At 39.6% G+C, this 24,973-nt stretch overlaps 3 protein-coding genes across 3 annotated transcripts in view; 1 reads left to right on the top strand and 2 right to left on the bottom strand.

Annotated features, from left to right (window-relative positions):
• Positions 1–4,536: 4,536 nt before the first annotated feature.
• On the bottom strand, positions 4,537–6,941 carry LOC137274917 (NXPE family member 3-like). Its single transcript, XM_067808144.1, has 3 exons — positions 6,443–6,941; positions 6,025–6,077; positions 4,537–5,061 (listed from the first exon to the last, which is right to left on the bottom strand). The coding sequence occupies exons 1-3, from the start codon at positions 6,939–6,941 to the stop codon at positions 4,537–4,539; spliced, it is 1,077 nt and encodes a 358-aa protein (XP_067664245.1).
• A 7,980-nt stretch (positions 6,942–14,921) lies between these two features.
• Positions 14,922–18,517, top strand: LOC137296862 (E3 ubiquitin-protein ligase TRIM45-like). The gene is made up of 2 exons (XM_067828741.1): positions 14,922–15,001; positions 15,743–18,517. Exon 2 carries the CDS (start codon positions 15,747–15,749, stop codon positions 16,896–16,898), a length of 1,152 nt encoding a protein of 383 aa, XP_067684842.1. The 5' UTR covers positions 14,922–15,001; positions 15,743–15,746; the 3' UTR covers positions 16,899–18,517.
• LOC137296845 (cryptochrome-1-like) overlaps positions 18,511–24,973 on the bottom strand; it is a 29,647-nt gene continuing 23,184 nt past the window's right edge. Inside the window, exon 12 of the mRNA XM_067828716.1 lies at positions 18,511–24,841. Within this exon, the coding sequence (XP_067684817.1) occupies positions 24,738–24,841 (104 nt within the window). The 3' untranslated portion in view covers positions 18,511–24,737. The remainder of the gene's footprint in view (positions 24,842–24,973) is intronic.

Genomic DNA, 24,973 nt, shown 5'->3' with positions numbered 1-24,973 from the left:
TCATGCATTTTCAGTATTTTGAACCAATATTTAACACAACGAAGATGAGAGTTTATGTATACTGGGTATCTTCCACATTCCCCATACACCATATAGTTTGGTGTTGTAATATTGACATTAAGGAACTTCTTACATGCTAGCAGATGTATTTTTTCAATCATTCAATCATTTTTCAATAATTCGCTAATGAAGAAGGAGAATAGAATAGGACTTAACAAACATCCTTGCTTCACACCCAGTGGGCACTCAAAATAGTCAGTGAGTCCCACATTGCTGCGCACACAAGCCTTTACGCTGGCATAAATACCTTGTAACATAAAAAATAACATTTTCCCCTCTAATCCCGCCCGCCTTAAACAAGACCACAATTTTTGTCGATTTACCGAGTCAAATGCTTTCCTGAAGTCGATAAATGCTACATACAATTTACGTTTTCTTCTTATTAAGAACTTCTGCACAATTGCATACAATGTGAAAATATGATCAGATGTGGAATAGCCTTTCCTGAAGCCAGCCTGTGTTTCAGGGATTTGGTCTCTAATATTTGCCCACATGTTTAGTCTTTTGTTGAGGATAGATGTAAACAATTTACCAATACTACTGGTCAAAGATATGCCTCTGTAATTATCAGGGTTATTGATGTCGCCCTTTTTGTGTAAAGGTACTATAATAGACTGTGCCCAGGATTAAAAACACAGTTAAAACATTTATGTAAAAATGGCAATATTATGTCTTGGGAGGCTTTTAGCATCTCAACTAAAATCTTATCCGGACCAGGTGATTTTCCGCTTTTGAGATTTTTTATAGCATCAACAATTTCGGGGTCTGTAATTTTTGAATCAAGTATTTCGGCATCAACTTTAGTATAACCTCTGGTCTCCGAATCAGCCTTAGATTCCAGAAAGCTAGCTGCATCATTACAATCAGAATCTTCTGAAAAAAGTGAAAAGACGGAACGGAAGTGTGACACCCACTGGTCGGTTGTTAAAGAACAAGCCACATTATCTTCACTGTTTAGGGAACGGATCTCCCGCCAAAACTTACTAGAATGTTGGGTGAAACTGCTCAATTTTTTTCAGTCGGAAATCTCTTTTTTTGCTCGTATATTTTCTGCATGATTCTTTTTATTTATTTCTCAAAGAACAAAAAGTTTTTCTATCGTTGTCGCTTCGTATAAGTCTAAATTTCCTCACGAAATAACCCTAAACAATTCTGCAGTGTATTAAAATCAAATTCAGTTTCTGGTTCAGAGATCCCTAATATTCATGTAAACGAATGGCACAAACACTTTCGGAACCTTTTATCAATGGTGTTATTGATGAGACATTGTGTGAGGATATAAATGACAACGTGTTATCACAGATGAATGATCACTTTTCGGAAGATAAAGTTTTTTCTAGTCTACTTGCTACATGGCACTCGAGGCATGGCTAGCTCTTTCTCTTCTCAAAGTGAATTTGTTCACCTAACCATGAAGGTTCTCGACCATAGTCCTAAAAGAAACGGGTCTGCCGACTCTGAAGGAACGCTCTAACGGGAATCAGAACGTTCGGAATACTTGCGTCTGGACCATCATACCCTATGACTAATATATCTGCATTATTGTCAATCGTATCTGTAGATTTCCACTTCCATCAAAGCTAATTGGGAAACGTTTCTCCAGCTGTAGTTTGAATTATTAATTCCATATTAATTTGACGAATGTGTAATATAAGCAGTGGTCCTTTGTGCACCTGTTGTTTTGTGTCGTTCCACTGTCCACTATGGGGGCATTGACTTGTTTTACTGGGTGTTTTTGAGGATATATCGAGCTTTTCAAATTTTAAGACTGACTGTTGCTCACGTTCACCATTGTCTGTCTCATTGTCCCTCAGTCTAGTTCTTCGCTGACATTTTGACAGCTTTTGACAATTATTGCACATGGCTATCCGTGGAAAGAGTTTATAATGGATTTGTATGTGCTCCATCACCACTATGTCCGTTTCGAATTCATAAATAATAAACTCGATTTCTGAGCCATGTGTTGATGGACCAGTCAATAATGTTTGTGTTATCCTTACATCGACAGACCTGTTATATGTTTATAAATCAGTTGTATAAAACGGAAGATAGCTACAAATCTGTTACGGTCGCTATTTTTTCGTTAGGAAAAAGTACGATACGATATGAAAATAAACTTCTTATTATCACTGTTATTCGGGATATAGTAAAGATCATCACAGGCAATATTATCTTATTTTATTATCATGTGACATTTCAGTTTAGATTCTTATGCCCTTGTCAAACAACTTCATCAACTTTTAAAATGCCAGTCAAACAGACATTATCATAATCACTCCTAACAATCATTGGTACCTTAACATTTAGCCTACAAGGCCTCTCTATAAATAATTTATTCTGTACATAGAAGTTTCCGCGCATCAAGGGAAATCATAGCAGCGTGAGGTTAGTTTAAAGGATGTTATCGAACATAACAATTACAACACACCTCCTGTTGTATCATGAAATGATAGCAGCCAGCTTATGAGTCATCTGTTAAAACTCGGCGCATCCACTGGTCATCTCAATAAACAAAGTTACCAATTTTATGTATACTATATCTATTGTATATCGTGCTTTCAGTATCATCATCAACTGTTCAAGTGAAGCAGAGCAAACTGTAATTCTTAAAATGAACCCATTTAGAATAATATCTTTACAAGCTGTTGATTGTTGAATGTTACAACATCTATTCCCATGGTGTATCACTTTCATGAGCATTTGGTGCATCAATAAAATACTTCCCTGTAATTCTATTTTGCATGTGTTACAAGAAATCCCATGCAATTACCTTTAATAAGCACCTCTCATATGTTGATATGGTTAAGGCATGAACCGTGCTCAGCGATGATAAACAGTGAAGTGTACGAGTATAACTACCTGTCTCCAAGGGATGATTGCAGAAATGTTTGTTTGAACATTGTGAACATATTCTAATCAGGGTGCCAGCCTTATGATTGCAGTAATGTTTGATTGTCTATTGAAAAGAAAGATTTATGGATGTCAACTCTTTATTGTGAATATCACGGCGTTTCGGAGCGTATGCGCCCTATAAAAGGGGAAACAAGATGACATTAAACAAGTTGACATCAATAAATCTTACTCTTACTAGGTATTCCACTTAGGAAGTTATATGGCATGTTTGTTTATTGCAGCATTATTCGATTGTAGCATTATTCGATTGTAGCATTATTCGATTGTCTGTTTTTTTACATATTAGGATCTCCGCGGGATGATTGCAGTACTGTTTGATTGTCTATTGGGTGAAGTGTTTGGGACATTTTCCTGTAGGATCTCCGCGGGATGATTGCAGTCACAATTTCAACGCCTTGGCATCATTATAAGTTTCTTATTTCAACATTCTGAAATGACTACAGACTTCAGTTCTGTTGTATTCCGTTTAGTACAGCAATGTAGTACACGACAAGTACTTACCTGTTTTCGCACTAAGTGCAGTTTTTGTGAAAAAGGAAAAATGCTCGTGCTACAAACTGTTCCATGATCAGTGTCTTCGTAAATCTACTATTGTACGTAAGTCACATTTATTAGAGAGACTAACTCAGTTATATTACTGAAATGATCTTAATCTACGTCATTCTAACCATACAGATTAGGGCAATCATATGAATGAACGCGTCTTTGATTTTTCAACTACACTGAGTTGTCCATGTGAAACTGGTTGCAATGTTAGTGAGGTGGCCATAAAATCCTCGTATGCTCGTAAACACCGTGAAAACGTTGACATGGTCGGACTAATCTTGGCGATCATGTCAGACTCGGGTTCACAATCACATTTCTATAAGTGTATTCACGGAAATAGAAATAAAGTGGTTCGAGGCGTTTGTTTGTTTGTTACTATACACTGAAATATAACAAATATTAGCATACCTAGGTTTTTCCCAAGTATGCCTTTTAATTTTGTTCTGTAATCATTATCCAAAAGTACAATTTTAGGGTTGAAAGAAAAAACAATATCAGCAAATTTAGAAGCATGTTTTAACTTATGTCAAATCACCTACGGTGGTAACATCCACCTGCAGTATTGTTTAGATAGGACGATGTATTAGCACGTGCGTTGGCATAACCAATGTGGCATTGACAATCAAAGCGATGAGTGAGCTTGTAAGAACATTGGATTTTCAACAAGCGAACAGACATGAAAAATGTACTGAGAAGATCCCTAAATCAATTTTTCTGTACATCAGTTAGGACAAAATGTACCTATGGAGAGCACATTTCATTTGCATACTATAGCTTGCATCAGAAACATACATTCTGGATGACTGGCACGATTTGCTGTCCTGCATACTCATCGATTTCGTATAGTTTTACAAACAGTGTTGACAACAAAAGTCTTGAAAAACGGTAGTCATAGAATATTAAACAATCAATGGTAACTTACAACGTCCAGTCTACTGGAATCATCTGATACTTTCGTGTGGATACTTACAGTGACTGTTAACAAGTTCGAATGATATGTCGTGAACTGATTCCCAATTAACTGCAAACGAAATCAACAAACATGTTTACCATGGACTTGACAATACTACTGGAAGGATGGACATCTCTGCTCTCTTGGGCAACGGTCATGTCCCAAACATCCAGAAACCACACCTTCTGGTAGAGCTCCTTAAATTCTTCCTTCAGAATATGAGTGTATATAGGACCCCACATGCCGCCCAGTGTCCTTCTGTCCCTGAAGCTGAAATAGTGAGGCCCTTTAATGGCAACGGAGACGTTTGGCGACCTTGCCAAGAGTTCCTTCAATGATGTCACAGTTCTCCTAATGTTTATCCTGAATATCTTTGGGTGGTGGTATTGGAAATGAGCGTAGAGGTGGATCAAAAGGATATCGTTAGATCCTGGGGGAATTCCATCTAATGACACAAACACCGGACGGGTTTCACCTCTGTTGATTTCCCCGAAATATATGGGAAGGCCATGTCGGGTCCAGATGAGCTCGTAATTGAAAGCTTTCTTATACGCTGCTGACCGCCGGTGCCATTTCGTGTCATTCCATATCTGGGTGGAAAATTTGAGTTCGAGTTTGTTTAAGAGGTGAAAAAACCATTGGCGAACTGTTGAATCTCCAAACATTGTGATTGTCCGATTCTGAAAGCATTGGTTGTAGTTGGAGACGTGTGTCGGTTGGCATGGTAACAGTTTCCATGTATTATTAAAAAAGTATCCAACTGGCGATGTTGATGTCCATGTAAGCCCTTTAGCATTTCGTGTACAGGGGTTTGTTGGAATCGTCTGTGCTGACGCTAGAGGGAATGAAAACATATTTGAAATGTTAATCTTTTAAACTAGCAATAAACATCTAAATCCATTGCACAAATACTTCCTACGTTTGCCTTTTATTAAGGGGGTATTCTGTTTTGTTGTAGTATGACGTTAAACACATATGTCATGGTTTGCACCCAGAAATTGTTCTCACACATAGTATATATGAGGGGAATCCAACCCGGGTTCTCGTCGTGACGACAGGACGCTTACCCACAAGGCTACCTTACAACCCCTTAACCAGAGAAATCTGTGGACGTGAAAAGTGAGTGTAAACGTCATTACCACACGTCCGTCGCGTCAAAGGTCATGCAAAGTGTTGCATATTCTTACAAGTGTGAGTAAGGTCACATTTTATTGTTGTGTGATATTTTAGATCCAATTTGAAAAAGGCTTGAAAACCTAGATGGAGACTTAGCGAGTACGCGTGTAATCTCACTTCACGCTAATTCCACTCTCAATTCAGAAAGAGCCTGCAATGTCTCCTACAGCTCTACCTTGACGAGTTTCACCATTCTGCTTAGCATACACGACTCTTGGGTTGCTGTTGGGTTGGTTTAGTTTTCTTTGTCATATCGAAGCTGACGTTCCTCGTTACAAGTTTCGGAATAACCAAATTCCAGTTTAACTGGCGGAGTCGGTGTTTGCAGACTTACATGAACGGGCTACTGCCTTTACATGATGAAACTGAATTCTTACCTTGTCGAACAGTAATGTTAATTGAAGCTGTGTGCACTCTGTGATAGGTGGCCCTGGAAACAAGGTACATAGGGAGAATTATACAATGTATACCTCCACAGAAACATGAATATTGAAACACGTGGGGTTTTTTTCTTTACATTAACAGTGTGATATGACTGACTGAGTGATGATCTGAAATATACCTTTCGTTTATTTGCCAGAGAGAGACGCGCATAATTATTTACTTTACAGCTGCCATCGATGTTTTAGGGATAGTGCGGGATTCATCTGCATTTCATAATCACCAGTGAATTCAATAATTTAAATCAACTTGCTTACCTTAGATAATACAGCGCTACTGTCTTGTTTTGATATAAAGTATTGGTATTTAATAATTCATGTGACAACTTCGTCCAGTCGCTACACTGAATCCTACTGTTCTTCGGTTTGCCACAGAACCAAGGAATTCCGTAATTTTCAGCTGTTAAGTTACAAATATTTCCATTGCCATGATCGACCGTTGTCGAACCCACAGTCACCTCCCTTATTTTCATAGCTTCGAAAATACAAAGAATATTTTTTGATGCACCTTGTTTTGAGAAATACTGATACATCATAGCAAAACCCTCACTTGAGCAGCTGATAGCAAATTTGATAACTGCCCTTCCTGTCCATAAAGCGCGGAGAATGCCGGTATAGCTTCCGTTCACGTGATCTATCACACTTCCGGATGAAGATGCTCCTTTGTTGGGGTCGGACATCCATACTAGAACAAGATCTCCACCTCTTGTCAGCGGTTTGTTGTAAGCGTCACAGAGAACAATGTGTACATGGATAACATCGCCTAATTGAAAGTCGCTTGTGGTGTTCACAAGGTACATCTTGGAGTGCTGACTTGATGGAAGGTTGTGTTCGTCGTAGACGACGCCATTCATGTCCCTTTGTGTGGGTGAGATGTCGTCTGAACGTCGTATTTGAAAAGCGTAGAAGACTGTACCTTTACTAAAATGTCTGAAAAAAAAAACATTTTGATAAGAGGGAAATAGGGTTTCGAAGTAGAAGAATTGTCAGATGAGGAAAGTCAACAGAAGTATAGAGTTAGTTTGGTATATTTTCCCATTAAAGCACCAGCGACATACTGTGTGGAAAATAAGCATTATGCTGGAAATGTCACGTTAAATCTCCCATCATCAAATTCCAGACTGGGGTGCCCAAATTGCAACCATGTTTAGAATCAAACCTGAATGGTTGGTGTAACAACCAAACCATGGAGCAATATCTATCCACGTGGCATATAACAAATATAGAGGAGTTATTTCCAGTTATATGGTAGTAATCGAGCCTGAGACAAACAGTCTTGTGATCAACATCATGAGCATCGATTAACATAACTGGGATACGATGACAGGTGTCAACCATGACAGTGAGCTTTACCACCCGATCTCGTTAGTTGGCTCTTACGACAAGTATGGAATGTTGAAGATCATTTCCAACGTGAGATTTTAATAATATGATGTAGAACACTACAGGTGTACTGGCAGAGTTGCCCACCTGGGTCGATACTACTGATTATTCCATTTAGTTAACAAGAGCATTTCTTTAGCAATGACCTTTTCACCACTGAACTATATAAAGTATCGAGTGTCAACAATTCACACCTTAACGTATTTCTCAGACAGTTGATGAAACATGGAATTTAATGGGATACATTACCTCTGTATCGTTAAGTTAGTACATCAGACTGAGTCAAGTGTGTACATGTACACCTGAAATAATATTCCAAGCTGCTACAAACCTCACTCACTCCCTTATTCAGGTACTTACACCACAGAGCGTTCGTGTCTAGACATATAGATAACCAACAGCGCTGCAGCAGCGACGATCACAATCTGCACCGTTGTCTTCCTTCCACGGTGCAGTGTAGCTATGCAGGCCATGTCTCTCCACAAAGCTTCTGAAACACACAGAAATTCAAGTAAGTTATAATCGCTTCAGACTATATTCTTGTTAAAGCACTGTATGTTAAATGGGTGAGGAAAGAGGACCAGTCGTGCGATTCGTGAGCGTTTATATCTCGGGTCGTGATGCACCAACAAACGTCAGTGCTAATTTGGAGTTCGAACCCTCATCCGTCTCCACCCTTCTCCATATCCCGGGACGGTAGGGTAGACTAGTGGTTAAAGCCTCACTCGTCGTCCATCTGATACAGTCAAGGAGTAAAAACAAGTCAACTGTACACACTGGCAGTGTATGTAAAGACGAGTTTCAGAAACCAGTACAATATAAAGTTGCGAGTCATTTTAAAGTTCTTAAAAATATACTTACAAAGAGATCAGAACAGCATTAAGTTCACGTAGATATATTCAAGATGAACACAACAGTTCCTGTCTCCAGAGCCAGATTCACACTTTCGTCGGAAGCCATAAATGGCCAGACCAGTCCGTGTCTGCGAAGCACGTGCGCACGGGATTTACTTGTAAGTTTGGGTGCAGACTTTAAACAAACCTCCTGGTTCCCAGTACTTTCAATAAACAGTAGATGTTGTAAAAGTTGAATATTTCAACGGTTCCAAATACAGTGGATTCAGTGTCTTCGAAAACCTTCAGTTGGGTCACAGTGGAAGGTGCTCCATGGATTCCAAACCCGCATCACGTTGTGTCAGTCTGAAACCACGTGAGAGTGTCCAGGAAAGTGTGTGTATACGACCCTCTTGTCTATATTACTAATTCAGTATTCTGTGAGCTGGGTCCTTCGATCACCCCGGGGGTCAACAAATGTATTATCGCATGGAAGAATCTTATCATGTACACTTTAATTATTCATTTCATTTATCTGCAGATGTTGTTGGTGATGGGACACAGGACTCAAAAATGTATGAGCATTATCAGATGACGTCAGCTAACTGAAGGTTACATTCACAACCACTTTCATCATAGGAAGTAACTGACACCTAGTAATTGATTATAACTTTATGCTTTGATGGGGTCCCTCCATTAGGTACCTCCTCAAAGGGAACTAAAGAACAGTAAAATTATTGTCCTCCTGAGAGGGTACAAAATTTTCAAGGTGAACTTCGCACTACTAAAATTTTAAATCGTTGCATATTCATTCTTTAGATTATGGCATAAATTTTCCTACAATCGCCAGCGTCCGAAGGGATGGTGTAAATAAATGTTATTATAGCTAATATATATATATTTTCATGAACATTATTAATTGCTGATGAAGCTATACTGGATACGCTGCTGATAAAGAGATCAAGACCATGGCAAATTCTAAATTCCTGGTTCTATTAATCAGTATCACTTGGGACAACTGGGACCCGTTCCTCAAAGCCATCGTAACGCTACGACAGTAGGAAGTCTATATTAAAGTATGGGAGTTACGATCACCTTAGAGCTACAACAGCAGGGAGTCTATATTAAAGTATGGGAGTTACGATCACCTTAGAGCTACGACAGTAGGGAGTCTATATTAAAGTATGGGAGTTACGATCACCTTAGAGCTATGGCAGTAGGGAGTCTATATTAAAGTATGGGAGTTACGATCACCTTAGAGCTACAACAGCAGGGAGTCTATATTAAAGTATGGGAGTTACGATCACCTTAGAGCTACAACAGCAGGGAGTCTATATTAAAGTATGGGAGTTACGATCAGCTTAGAGCTACGACAGCAGGGAGTCTATATTAAAGTATGGGAGTTACGATCACCTTAGAGCTACGACAGTAGGGAGTCTATATTAAAGTATGGGAGTTACGATCACCTTAGAGCTACAACAGCAGGGAGTCTATATTAAAGTATGGGAGTTACGATCACCTTAGAGCTACGACAGTAGGGAGTCTATATTAAAGTATGGGAGTTACGATCACCTTAGAGCTATGACAGTAGGGAGTCTATATTAAAGTATGGGAGTTACGATCACCTTAGAGCTACGACAGTAGGAAGTCTATATTAAAGTATGGGAGTTACGATCACCTTAGAGCTACAACAGCAGGGAGTCTATATTAAAGTATGGGAGTTACGATCAGCTTAGAGCTACGACAGTAGGGAGTCTATATTAAAGTATGGGAGTTACGATCACCTTAGAGCTATGACAGTAGGGAGTCTATATTAAAGTATGGGAGTTACGATCACCTTAGAGCTACGACAGCAGGGAGTCTATATTAAAGTATGGGAGTTACGATCACCTTAGAGCTACAACAGCAGGGAGTCTATATTAAAGTATGGGAGTTACGATCACCTTAGAGCTACGACAGCAGGGAGTCTATATTAAAGTATGGGAGTTACGATCACCTTAGAGCTACGACAGTAGGGAGTCTATATTAAAGTATGGGAGTTACGATCAGCTTAGAGCTATGACAGTAGGGAGTCTATATTAAAGTATGGGAGTTACGATCACCTTAGAGCTACAACAGCAGGGAGTCTATGTTAAAGTATGGGAGTTACGATCACCTTAGAGCTACGACAGTAGGGAGTCTATATTAAAGTATGGGAGTTACGATCACCTTAGAGCTACGACAGTAGGGAGTCTATATTAAAGTATGGGAGTTACGATCACCTTAGAGCTACAACAGCAGGGCGTCTATATTAAAGTATGGGAGTTACGATCACCTTAGAGCTACGACAGCAGGGAGTCTATATTAAAGTATGGGAGTTACGATCACCTTAGAGCTACGACAGTAGGGAGTCTATATTAAAGTATGGGAGTTACGATCAGCTTAGAGCTATGACAGTAGGGAGTCTATATTAAAGTATGGGAGTTACGATCACCTTAGAACTACGACAGTAGGAAGTCTATATTAAAGTATGGGAGTTAACGATCACCTTAGAGCTATGACAGTAGGGAGTCTATATTAAAGTATGGGAGTTACGATCGGTAGGAAGTCTCTATTAAAGTACGGGAGTTACGATCACCTTAGAGCTATGATCGCTTTGAGGAACGGGTCCTTGGCGATCCTGTCGGAATACGACCAATATGACCAATAGAACAGTTTGACGTGTGCAAAAATCAATGAGGAGCTAAACACATAGACAAAACAGGAAAACTCCTCATTGTAAACATATCCGACATTTAGTGCAGCTAGGGCGACGTGGCTCGTCCAGAAACAGACACCAAAGAAGCTGAGAATAGAGAGACTCTTGAACACCCCCGAGTGCACAGGGTTCGCCTCCAACTAAATATAGATTGATTACCATACAGTTCCTGTTTTCTGTTCATACTGCGTACCTTGCAGTGTCGTGTTGCAGGGCGCTGTTGATCTAGTAATCAGTTAATTAGTTCCACGTTTGTCTTGAGATAAAGATAACTTCTAAATAATGCAGGACTCATGTATGCGTTTCAATGCGCGTCTGTTGAATTATTCACTGGAACGAGCTAGTCATGCCCTTTAGCATCTGTTGATCACTTATAGTAGATCCACCATTGGTTGTGTACATCACATGTACTGTAGTTCCAAATGGCAATGTTCACTATCATTTAATCATTGACTGTTTAATAGAAATTGAACGAATGGAAAATGTTGATTGATGTGTGTTGTAAATAGATGTATTTCTATGTTTGGAAATTAGTAACTGTGATTGGCTGTATCGTCAAAGGGAGTTAAATATTTTTAAATTATTGCCCTCCTGAAAGGTGCGTTACAAGTCCTGGGACATTCAAAATAAATTTAAACGTACCGCTTCTTAATCGTAGAATATGTGTGTTTTAATTTATAGCTATATTTGTCTCCAGTCACCAGTGAAGTCCACCCGTGATAGTTTCTTGAGTATAATCGGACATATACGGCGTACCTGTAAATACAGCACTTGATGAAGTGCGGGATCGCCTTGTGATGAACGTTAATATGCCTTTGAATGTACCGCTGAATGAAGTTTTGAACTTGCCATCGAGGAACGTCAGTGTACCTGTACAATCTCCTAAAATTAAAACGCAATGTAGATAACAAATTCAATAATGTTTTATAGTGAGATGTTGGTTACATCTTTACATACAGTAAAGATTCGGCCCATGGGTTTCCTCTTTTGAAGATTATTTCATTGAACCAAGTGCAGGACCTTGCAGCGATGAGCTTTAGCGTGCCTGTCAGTGTCGTTCTTGAATGTCCCTTTCGTGAATGTGCAGATAATTAAAGAAATAACAATAGTTCCGTGCCTTGTTTTACTCCTACGGGAAAACAATGAATTATTCGTTAATTTGTGAGAAACAGAATGCGTGAAAAAAGGGTGCTTTCCGACGCATCGGCAATATCACAGCTATTCGCGGTGAGTGTGTGGCCGGAGAACAATGCACTTTGGTCTGCCATACACCCGCAGTTAGAGGACCCGTGAAGACCCGGGTTAGGTTAGGTCTTCAGCAATCCATGCATGACGTAAGAGGCGACTAACGGGATCGGGTGGAGGGATGGGGTCGGGGTCAGACTCACTGACGTTGTTGGGGAATTTAAGAGCCGTACGTAGCCCGGGGGGTAGGGGGGCAGCTGTTCCCCTAGATTTAGTTTTACAGATTATTTTTTAAACATCAAAATTTTGATGTAACACTCGTTTGAGTGTCGTGTGACCTCACAACAGCCTTGAAATCCGCACCTCAGTTGGTGACCCATGATTGCGGGCAGTCAATCTGACAAGTGATCAGCAGCAAAATGATATACAATGTACCTCATTACATGATTACAGTACCCGCTGATAAATAACACAAGGAATTTAGGGAAATAGACCCTAAAACCTCTGAAGGCATATTGTAAACAAATACAAAGTAGGAAATTGCATCTGAGAGCATGTATTTTTGTCAAAAAAATCCTTGACCCCATAGGTAATTGGTTCAGACACGATTTTTTAGAGACAGAAAGTTGAGTGTTACGTATGGAGCAGAAACCATGGTATGCTCTCCTGGTGTTTGAGTTTTCGACATCAGTAAGTATTCACAAAAACACCCTATGTGACATGACGTTTATGGATGGGTAGCACTCGGTAGTGGGCCAGTCGGCGCGACACGTATCTCTCCGTAAACAGCAGATAGGTTTATACCGGAAAGACCCACGTCGGTCACGATTGCTATGAACGTATCAAAAGATACAATGATATCACCTTTTACAAGATTTGTATCTCATTTTGCACAGTGAAGATATATCTAAAAACGGACAAATTTTGCACTAATAGCGAAAATGAAAAAAAATCTAAACTATTAACCGTAAACAAAACTCTTTACTGCCAGACCGATACATCCAAAGACCCAGATTGTAGTCCTCTCTGGTTTCAGTAATATGGGGATCGGTATAGAGTAATTGACTCTACATGTCAAGGGGATCAAGGTTGTAGGAGATAACAACGTTCTGCTTAAACAAAGAATCTGATAAAGTTATTGTCAGATATCTAAGTCCGGCTTGTAATCATTGCAGATAATGGTCACAGTAACTGTTACATTTGGCTCAGGTGCTCATTAGGGATCCTTGACAGTATTGATTTTTTCCATCAATAGCTCAGTGTCAAAACAGTTAAGGCTTTTTTCATAATGTTAATCATCATTTAATAATTTTAAATTGTGTTATTTGTTTTAACTTTCCACACTATTTTAATGGTATTTGTTATATTCGAGGTGTATTACTGCCTTTTGACGACGTTTACCTTTTTCATATATAATTTACCTTCCTTTGTTGTAAATAACTTGTTTGTAGTCACGATATGGCTGAAATATTGCCGATGTGACTTAAAGTCTTACCTCACTCACTCATTAGGGACCGTTCATAATTTAAAGCTAGGGCATGAGACTTTAATGATGATGTGTCAACCATGGGGTGGGGGGTCTTGCACACTTGTATAGGGGGTCAGCAATTTGGTACATATAAATGCTTAAGGATTTGCTCAAATTATGGGAAGGGAAGGGAAGGGGTCACTATGTACATAAATTTTAGGGAGGAAGTCTCACGCACTGTACATGATTATCCATAAAAATCACCTCACACACGCACACAAACTCGCGCAAACGCACACACACATACACGCACACACGAACGCACGCACGCCGACATAAACTATGAACGGTCCCTGACGCTCTGAAGAGGACCCCGTTTCACAAAGCTACCGTAGCGCTACGACTGTTGTAAGTCTGTTTTACAGCATCTCTAGGATGTTCGCCACGACTGTTGTAAGTCTGTGTTACAGCATCTCTAGGATGTTCGCAACGACTGTTGTAAGTCTGTGTTACAGCATCTCTAGGATGTTCGCTACGACTGTTGTAAGTCTGTGTTACAGCATCTCTAGGATGTTCGCTACCATAGCGTTGTGAACGGCGACTATGAATCTATTAGATAATGAGACCCGTGAAGGTCCCGGGGCAGAATAGATCTTCAGCAACCCATGCTTGCCATAAAAGGCAACTATGCTTGTCGTAAGAGGCGACTAACGGGATCGGGTGGTCAGGCTCGTTGACTTGGTTGACACATGTCATCGATTCCCAATTGCGCAGATCGATGCTCATGTTGTTGGTCACTGGATTGTCTGTTCCAGACTCGATTATTTACAGACCGCCGCCATATAGCTGGAATATTGCTGAGTGCGGCGTAAAACTAAACTCACTCACTCACTCACTATTAGATGATGACAGTCGGTGACGATTTCGTGTCATCGCATCCCATTTGCGTAAAGAGAAGAGAGGATGTTCATACTTAGACATATTGACTGTGGAGATCTGTAATTTCATGCTAACATGTGTCAATAATGCCGAAGGACTGGACTTTAACTTTGTAACAGTAAATATACCGACCACCAGCGAACGTCATATCACAAAGTGATTGCAGCTTTACGAAGATTGGAACTTCAACCCCGTTAGGGCGTAAGTAGCTCACGTCTCGTAGGTCATGTTGACGGAAATGACCGAGTGCATCTGAATGGTATAATATCACATGTCGCATTACGTTATCAGTCGATAATGATTGATACGCCCATGGACAACCGGAGTTGATGGTCGGCGGAGCTTAGTGAATTATTCTTTCTTTTGGAGGTAAAATAGTTTTTTTTATATTGTTTGAAAATTTATATCATTAAAGCTTCCATGTCGTTCGTCCATCTTGTGTGCATTAAGTCTATATGCTGTTTTGTACTTTACGCATGTATTGATTGTGTGTGTGAGTTAGCCTTCCCAGACTCTTGAATGTACCAACTGAACAATGTGCTGACATTAATACTTCTACCACTACAACCAACACTACGAGACAACCACACCACTTCTACTGCTACCTATGCTACTGCCACTATTGCTACTGCTACTGCTACTGCTACTGCTACTGCTACTGCTACTGCTACTGCTGCTGCTGCTGCTACTGCTACTGCTACGGCTACGGCTACGGCTACGGCTACGGCTACGGCTACGGCTACGGTTACCGCTACTGCCACTACTGCTACTGCTACTGCCACTACTACCACTGCCGCTACTGCTACTGCTACTACTGCTACTGCCACTACCGCAACTGCTACTGCACTACTAATTACACTAAAACAATTTCTGATTATACACTGACATCGAGTTTGTGATTGTAAATATTTTACAGAAAACAGTTCATAAACTACCCTAACAAAATATAACAAAATGGTTTCTATGAGCCTTGAGGCTTTCTTCATTTTCAGACGAGCCAGAGACTATAGACTTGCATTGGCTCTGTTAGACATTTTGGTTCATGGTTTGTAAAAATATCATTGTGACTACTACTTAAAGTTCTAAACACATTTACTTATCTCGCTTCAGAGTGATGGCGGTTAACGCAGAGGCTCATGACAGTCTTGCGAAAGGATCCGACAATGAAACTTCCGGTACATTTCTGAAACAACCCGTGGCAACAGCATCCAATGACCCTGATGAGATGCACTGCCCATCATGTCGGAAGATATTCAATCTACGAGACCAAACACCACGTTTGTTGGGCTGCTTACACTCGGTGTGTACCGATTGCTTGAACACAAGGCTATACTCCGACGAATCACCCGGTATTGCGTGTCCCGTCTGTCGGAGTCATGTCACAATGGAAACTGCGCCTCTGGACTACGCCATCATGAAGGTGTTGGAAATGAACGAGACGAAGGACCTAGGTGGACTGAAGTGCGACGACTGCCGTCATGATGGTACAGCGACATATCGCTGCCTGGACTGTAGATGCAACATGTGTGACACATGCATGTCTTACCATGCTAAATTTGCAGCAACCATAACCCACGAGTTGAAGTGTTTATCAGAGCTTACTGATAAGAAACACGAGGTACTGAAGGAGGACAAGCTCTGTCCGCAACATGGACTTAGGCAACATCTGTTCTGCTGTTCCAAGACGTGCATGGTTCCCCTGTGTAGCACCTGCGCCACAACAGACCACAACGGCCACAACTTGAGTTCAATAAACAGTCTGTACGGTGCAGTTCGGAAGGACATCATGGAACGAAATGTCCTGCTCGCTGAAAACATCACCAGAATGGAAAATCTCGAGACCCGTCTTAGCTCGCACGAAGAAAGGATTAAAGAGTCGAAGCGAAATATTGAGAGTGACATCCATAGCCTCTTCTCCATCCTTGAAGACAAGGTCCTTGCAAGAAAAGCAGAGCTGGTGAACGCGACCAACAAAATCAAGGACGACTATCTGAGAGAACTGAAAGGCGTTTTAGAGCAGATGAGGGCTACCGAGAGACGGCGAAAAGATGTCATAGACTTCAGTGAACGAGTGAAGAACCTTTGCTCACCTGCTGAATTTCTCAACATAGATAAGATACTTACTGCACGAATGATCCAAGTGGCGAGTGAACCTACCACGTTCCCCTTTCAGGAGAGGAAGATTGTTTTCGGGCGAAAATCATTGACTGATGTCATGACCTCAATTGGTAATCTTTGTGAAATAACTACATCAGTGGAGAAGTAGCGACATAGCTTCACCTTGCGTGTTCCTGACTGGCGAGTCGTCATTACAGAATTACCGATGATGATGTTATCAAATAGGACTGCTACGCTTCCTGCAGCTGTATGGCTACCTGCGAACTCTATGTGGATGTAACAGGCGCCATTCAGTATCCGACGGCGATGACTCATGGAACAGGTGCCATTCAGTATCCGACGGCGATGACTCATGGAACGGGCGCCATGCAGTATCCGACGGCGATGACTCATGGAACGGGCGCCATGATATCACTATACAAGGCACGAATGTTGCTTTTTGTCTCAGCCCATAACAATATTCTCTATTGTATCCTTTCCAAAATGATTTCAAATCACGGGACCATCCCTAACTAATAATTCAAGAAATCAAAACCAAACAAGTCTTAGAGCCACAAATACAGGCTCATGCGACCCTGGCCTAACACAGAGGGCCAGGGTCTCATAACCCCATACTGACCACCTCTTCTTAAGTTGGACCCTGCGTCAGGACGAGCGGGTGCACGACTACAGGTTGTTACAACACTGGTATATTGGGATAATTGTAGTCAAAACAGTACTGAAAGGCATGATCATTGTGCTTGAGTTTAGAAGACATTTGGATTTAAACTCATCTCCAGTAAGTCCCGGTGAAGCATGTAAGCCACTCATGACTACTCGTCCCCTTCCGTAACGCATGGCATGCAAGCCTGCAAGTCTGCAAGTAAGTTGTAGCAGTTTCACTCGGGGTATATGCGGTTTTGTTTAGAACTAAACTGGTACAATCATCTATAATCAAGATGGAATTGTGTCGTAGAACGAATTTATCTTGTGTGGAGAGGCTGACGTAAAAGAATGAAAACAAATTATTATTTGTTTGAAAACAGCTGTGCGTTCTTTTCTTAAATTGACCCACAACGTGCTGACTTTTAGTCCGCACTCGAGTGCAGGTTTTTTGTGTTAAGTTGCTTATTCTCCCACTCAGAGATTTTTTTCTCCCCCATTGCAATATACAGACTATTTTGTTACATAGAGATCTCACATGCTAAGTGGAGCGAAAAATGGTCGTTACTCAAAGCAGGGATAATAATCTCTATATAGGCTCTCTATTAAAGTCGAGCAGGGTTGAACCGGCATTGTGATAAATGTCATGATAAGTGCATGTATAATAAGCGTCACGAGTGCATTTTATTTCATGAGACTTTTTTTCCCAATTTTCAGCAATACCAGGCGGGCACACCAGAAATACTTTCTGAAGTACCATTAGATCTAACATGATACCATTTCAGAAAATTCTGGTTAATAAGAGGCAAATGTTTCATACTGTTTCTAAAAGAATGAAAACATAACTTACAATCCAAACCTGACATCTTTTCTTCTTTAGCCTAATACCAAATAAGGTAAGCATCAAAGATGACACGTCATAAGTGGATCCAGAGGAGGGTTCAGTGAGTATGCGAGTCCAGCGCATATAAACCTTTGGTTGATAACATAAGCAATACTCAAATTCCACCAAGGTATAGTGCAACAAGGTGACAGATTGTGGGAACATGCTCCTTTGACAGTTCTTCTGATCCCCATCCACCGAAGTCAAATAGTTGGAACAAACAACAAAACAAATCTTAGCTGCATACATTTTATTAACAACAATAAACAAATGTCATGTTGGCAACAACATAGAATGTCAACATCAATAAAACATACTCTTCTCAAACTTACACTTCCCAGCTTCTTTAACAGCAACCATCTACTTTCACACACCATTCAAAATACCTTTCAGACATTTGTCATGAAATTGTATCTTCAAATAGAAAATAGCTCTTGTCTACTGCAGACATTATCTTGTATGAAAATAGTCATATCCCCAAGTAGGTATGAATCTGACACACTGCATTCTGAAACTAGCTTGGATGCAACTGCGCAATACTGATCATTGTATTGTCTTGTTCAGGCACCCAGTGAATATGACAACTTGATGAACAGATACTATACGCCTCCTTACTTTGCATTGCACTAACATACCTGTCTCTTACTAATGATAGAATGAATGACAATTTTCCATGATCACTGCTGACAGATAATGTAATTATTTCATATCACCACTGAAAAAGTGAGCTTCTTAAAGATACAAGTACAATGACACAGAGAGCCAGATAATTTTTCAAGCAATTGAGTATTTACTCCCATGTCTGTTTATGTATGAGTAATTGCATGTTTTGAGGAGTAACTAGTATTTTGTGTACTCCACTTACTTTAAAGAATTGAGTACTTTTACACAGAGTTTCTTATCCTTGTTGGGTATTTAACTCCACCTACTTTAAAGAATTGAGTACTTTTACACAGAGTTTCTTATCCTTGTTGGCTATTAAATACATAAATACAAAGTTTTTCTTGTATTGCCAAATAGCTGGACGCCATTTTCAAACACTCAACATGGTCTACAGTAAACTCCGGGGAGTGACTACAGCCATAACAGTGTATGTATATATAATCATCACTGAACATTTTCTTAACATTGTTATAGAGGTTGAGCACCACAACAAATTACACGCATGCCAATTTAGTTCACTGTGTAAAGTACGCAAGGTATTATAGAATAATTGGGTTTTAGGTGATTCTTATGAATTCTTTTTACTCCCCTATTTGTAATTAATTGAGTAAATGTAATTCTTATTCAGTAAAATATGCAAATACATGCCTTATCTGGAGCTCTGATGACATAAATCAAAATCTTAAAATTTGAACATAACAAATGCAGTTTCATATTTTTCCACACATAATGTTTACAATTTTACACCTATAAGAAAATGCATGGTCAACTGGTATTTCTGGGTATAAGGTGTGATGTGTCAAGTGTGAGAGACTGTACCTGTTGTCTTGCTCAAGGTATGCGGACACACATGTAACACATAACTGACCATATACCACTCTGGACCAGTTAACCACAAAAGCATCAAAAGTCTGTGACTCTCAAAATTCAATCACCACAATACCCAACTACAACTTGAAAACTTGAATCACTGGGAGGCTCATCTACATCTCCTACTTTGTCAGGCAGAACCAAGATGAGGTTTGTGCCATGTGACAGACTGAGATTCAGCTGTTGCCGCTGGTAGACTACTGATTCACAGGTAATTTTAAAGTTAGCAGACAAAATGTTTCCTGGTTTGAATGAAGCTTCAATGACTACCAATCAATGTTCTTTGGTGCACTGTGCTTCAGACACTTCATGGTGAAGAGTAGCTAAACATGCTGACAGCATCATCTACCTACAGTATAGTAGACATCATGCTACAGCTACAGGAAGCACCGACAGACTGTAGTAAGCATCATGCTATAGTTGGCACTGACAGAATGTAGGTCTCATGCAATCACTGCAGGAGCCACTGACAAATTCTTGTAGGCCTAAATGCTACAGTTGGCACAGACAAATTGCCATAGGCGTCATGCCACAGTTGGATGAGGCACTGGCAGACTGTAGTAGGCTTCATGCTACAGCTAGCACTGACAAATTGCCATAGCCATTATGCTACAGCTGGATGACGCACTGACAGACTGTAGCAGGCTTCATGCTACAGTAGGCATGGACAAATTGCTGTTGGCATCATCCCACAGCTGGATGAAGCACTGACAGATTGTAGTAGGCTTCATGCTACAGTAGGCATGGACAAATTGCTGTTGGCATCACCCCACAGCCGGATGAGGCACTGACAGACTGTAAGAGGCCTCATGTGAATTTAATGGGAAGACCTGACTGGGAAATCATCTTCATCTAGATAATCCTTTACTTACAAGTGGTGCATCATATAGCATGACAGTTATAATTCTAGTGCAGGTGCTCCACAGTCCTGTTCTCAAGCCCTGCCCATACAACAAGTAACAAGTGACAACGTTCAAACATCACACTGAAATATATGCCAACAATATATAGGAAACAACAGCAGTACTTGTCACAACACTCACACACGAAATGACATGGATCGGAATGTTTTCATCACAACAAATGGGGAAGTTTTGTAGAGTATTTCAGTAATATCACAATGTGTTTGCAAGTGAGTGGACTGTAAACACTTACTATACATTTAAATATTATGAATGGCACAAGGATAATCCATCAAATTGACGAAAAGTGTGTGCAAGATCATGCATGTGAAAAGCTGCATCTAGGTGTAAAGTTTTGTTGAGGATTTGTCAGTTTTAACTGAGTTTTATCATTTCTTGAACTCATGTCAGTAATCATTTCAACTGTAAGGATTTGTTTTACAATACAGCACATGTGTAAACAATACCTTTAAACAGTATGGGATATTTTAAAAACTTAATTCAGAACAGTTGTTTGAAGTAAGTGGATATATTTACATGAGTCTAAAACTTAGAAAGTATATATGGATGACAGTCAGGACAAACCATGATTTTAAGGTCCCACTCAATTCAATGAATAACTGACCAAAGATGACACCATAACACAACATACTCTTTTCTCCATTCTGTTCATGCGGCGTCAGAATGATATGTAACATGTTACATGTTTGGGATTACACTTTCTCAGGAAAATAGTTGTTTCAGGATGAGTCTGCTCTCAATTTGAACTCACGGGTTCATTGTCAGGCACCTAACCGCCAATGCACACAGTGAGCCATCTGACCCACTCAGCCACCATTGTTCCACTAAAATAGAATGGAGACAACTGATAGTCTAGATCACATACTCTGTGTTAGTGTTAAGTAGTAGAATTCCTACAGCTGAAAACTCGAATACACAATGCCATTTAGAAAGTGGTCATATTAATATATAACTATACAGATAGGTTAAACATGAAACATAATCTACAATCTACAAACCTCTACAGACCTCTGCCACATACCTGGAATTTTGCTGAGGGTGGCATAAAACAACAAACAAACAAACCAACTATAAACCTCAGTAATTGTTTTCCTGTTTCAAGTTTCATTGGTAAATCATCTGTAGATCTTCCACTGTTTTATATTACATAGAACCAGGGACATCACTGTACCACTGGGTAATCAAACTGATATCAGGGCAGTAAAACTGATAAAAGTATTTAAACAATCCCACAGCTAACATCTTTTAAGTCATTTAAAGCATTTGAAAGAGTGGAAAACATATTTTCACAGATCACATTATGAATATAATTGAAAATATATTATTCTGAATTATTCCTTAAGACTACAGTTTTCACGGAAATTATTATGCATGATACAATGGAGGAGTAAACTAGGTTTACAGCTGGGAACAACATATCAAATTGTGATATAATTACAGTAGGGAAGGCCAAAACGTCCCCAGTCATAGATGTTTCCTAGCATGTGCTCATACACCAAGGATCAGACGAGGAGAGTGACAGGTGTGGAATCATGTCACACATATGTAACTGTTCACACTGATTATATGATCGATCTGCCAAATACAGTAGAATGTAAGGGAACATTTTCATACATAAAAATCCTATAATTATATTAAGTTCTTTATGCAGTACAAGTTTGTTTGCAATAAAACTGGATTATGACAAACATTTTGATATATATTAACTCTGTCAATGATGTCAGGATAATAGTTTCAGGATAATAGATCCTATTACTGACTGAAGATATTACAGGACATCTGTGAATACTCTCTTCATGCAATATTCAGGGACATGAAACAAGCCAATAAAACACATCCCTCTGTAAATGAACTATTTTGGACTTTCCCCTACCTTCTATCTTAAATGCATAATCCTTAGCACATTCAACTCAAATAATGAATCGTTCTGTCTCTACAGAAGGTGAGGAAGTCAAAAAGTCAGGTGTGGATTGTAAGTGAGATTCTCTCAGATTAATGCTGTTCATATTCCTGTACAAAAAAAACCCATAAAAAAGCCCTAACAACATGCAAGCCAAAAACTGTTCAATATTAGAATCTGAAACAGCAGCAAGACTAACACTGGCAACCTTGAAACATGTTACATTACTAAACACGATAACACACTGGCAAGGCAAGATTTAGGCAACAGATCCATGAAACACACAAACTAAATGCAAACAGTAGCCATAGTCCAGCAAAAAACATTTCATGAAGCATGATGAACTGTTACCCCATTGCCCCAGAAAAGTACATGGTGACTACTGTTTCTTATATGACCCCAATTACAGAAACATTGTGAAACGTGAATACTGAGTGTCTGTGGGAAATGTCACCACAGAAGTTCATTAATGCAGGTGTCACAAGTTCAGTGATGCATGATCACAGAATTCACTAATAAAGGTGAAACAAGGTAATTGATACAGGTGGCTCAAGGTCAACATATAGTGCAAGGTCATTGACAATGAGGGAGTGAGTATGATTTTATGGCACTGTTAGCAACATTTCTGGGAAATCAAACACGGGTCATCAGCATGACAAGCGAACACTCTGAACATTAGGTTACCATACCGTCCCCCTTGACAATGTCAAGACAAAGGTCAATGATGACAATGAACAATACATGTGCTACAAGATCACTGATACATGCGACACAAGATGACTGACACAGATGACGACACAAGCTCATTGATGCCTTGACTGAAGAATCACTTCACAAAGTTTACCCAAGGTAATTCTTACATAATCAAAAGGTACTCAAGCTACAGAGCTCCACAAGATATGAAAGCAAAGGTGAGCAATACTGGCACAACCAATATTCATTGAACTATCAACATACCAGGCACAAGAACAATTTCACAATGGAGATAAGTGTCATCATCTTCCAACATCTGTTGACTTGTTTTTGTTTTCCAGGATTCACATTATTCAATATCAAAATCTTTTCTTGCATTTAATGTTCATAAAACTAAAATAACATTTCCTTCAAACTGATTAAAATGACAACTAAAAGACACATCATGAATGATGTGAAAATGCACCATTAGTTATTAAAAAACTTCCACGTTTTGTATAAGACACATTGGCAAAATTTATGTTTAGGTCTTCAGAAGGAAATAAGCAAATAGCATAAAAGACTTAAGCACTCCTCTAACAATGTATTTATATATGAATGAAAGTATTGATGTAATAAATAATATTAAAAGGACAGCTTATGTGTGCCAACATAATAAATTTTCAATAAAAAAAAGAAACTTCTGTCTATCAAAACATAATGGAAGTAGTGATTTATTAAATACTTTTAAAAACTAATGCAAGCCAACAACTTATATTTTCGGTTAAAAAAAGAAGTTAATGAGACTATCAGTTCATTGACGTGTTCAGATATTCATCAATGTCAAGGTTTGTCTAACTTTCTTGCGTGGACGTATATGTATCTAGGCTTCGGATGATAAGCATCCTCAAAAGGTGTTTCTGATAAAACAAATTAGAAACTGGGCTTGTAATGTAGCTCCTTCAAATCATTGTCATGATTCTAGATATGTTATTACATTCAAACCTCATTGTGATGTGTCCATGGCAACCTGGGAAGCATAACCTATGGTCTGAGACAAACAACAAAGGTAATTTCTGAAAACCCAACATCATGTTATGGGCACTCAAACAATAAAGTGCTCCAATCATATGATGATAAATGCAGAAGGAACATGCAGAACCCCAGGGTGGGTCACTTTCATGACCCCAATACAGAGATATTTTGAAACACCTTTCTGGGGTGTCACCACAGAAGTTCAGGACAACCAGAAATTGACACATCCATATTTGACACAATGAGGTTTGACAGAACATGACACATGAAAACTGAAATGGAATAATCATTTCTGAGTGTATAAATTGCCTTAGAGCACTTCTAAAATAAATATTTCAAACAAAAGTAATCTGCTTTGTCTTCAGTACTGTGTCACTGGCTGTTGGTCCATGATGAGGTTTAAACTTTCTTGTGATCGGTTTCCATCTCACAGAAGGTATGCTCTGGAACCCAGACAAATGTCTTCACTTCCTCCACGCTGGTTGGGGCACAATGAGATATTTCTGAAAATAAACAGAATTCTGTTTAGTTCCAGTCACTAATTGACCTCTTGGACATATGCAAACCATATTCTGAAATAGAGGTCATCAGCTGTCCATCCAACAAAGCCAGGAGGCAGGCAGTCCATAATCCAC

Source organism: Haliotis asinina, chromosome 1 (assembly GCF_037392515.1).
Source record: "Haliotis asinina isolate JCU_RB_2024 chromosome 1, JCU_Hal_asi_v2, whole genome shotgun sequence".
Lineage (NCBI taxonomy): Eukaryota > Metazoa > Mollusca > Gastropoda > Lepetellida > Haliotidae > Haliotis > Haliotis asinina.
Note: the sequence above shows the minus strand (reverse complement) of the source record. Positions and strands in the feature narration are given on the sequence as shown.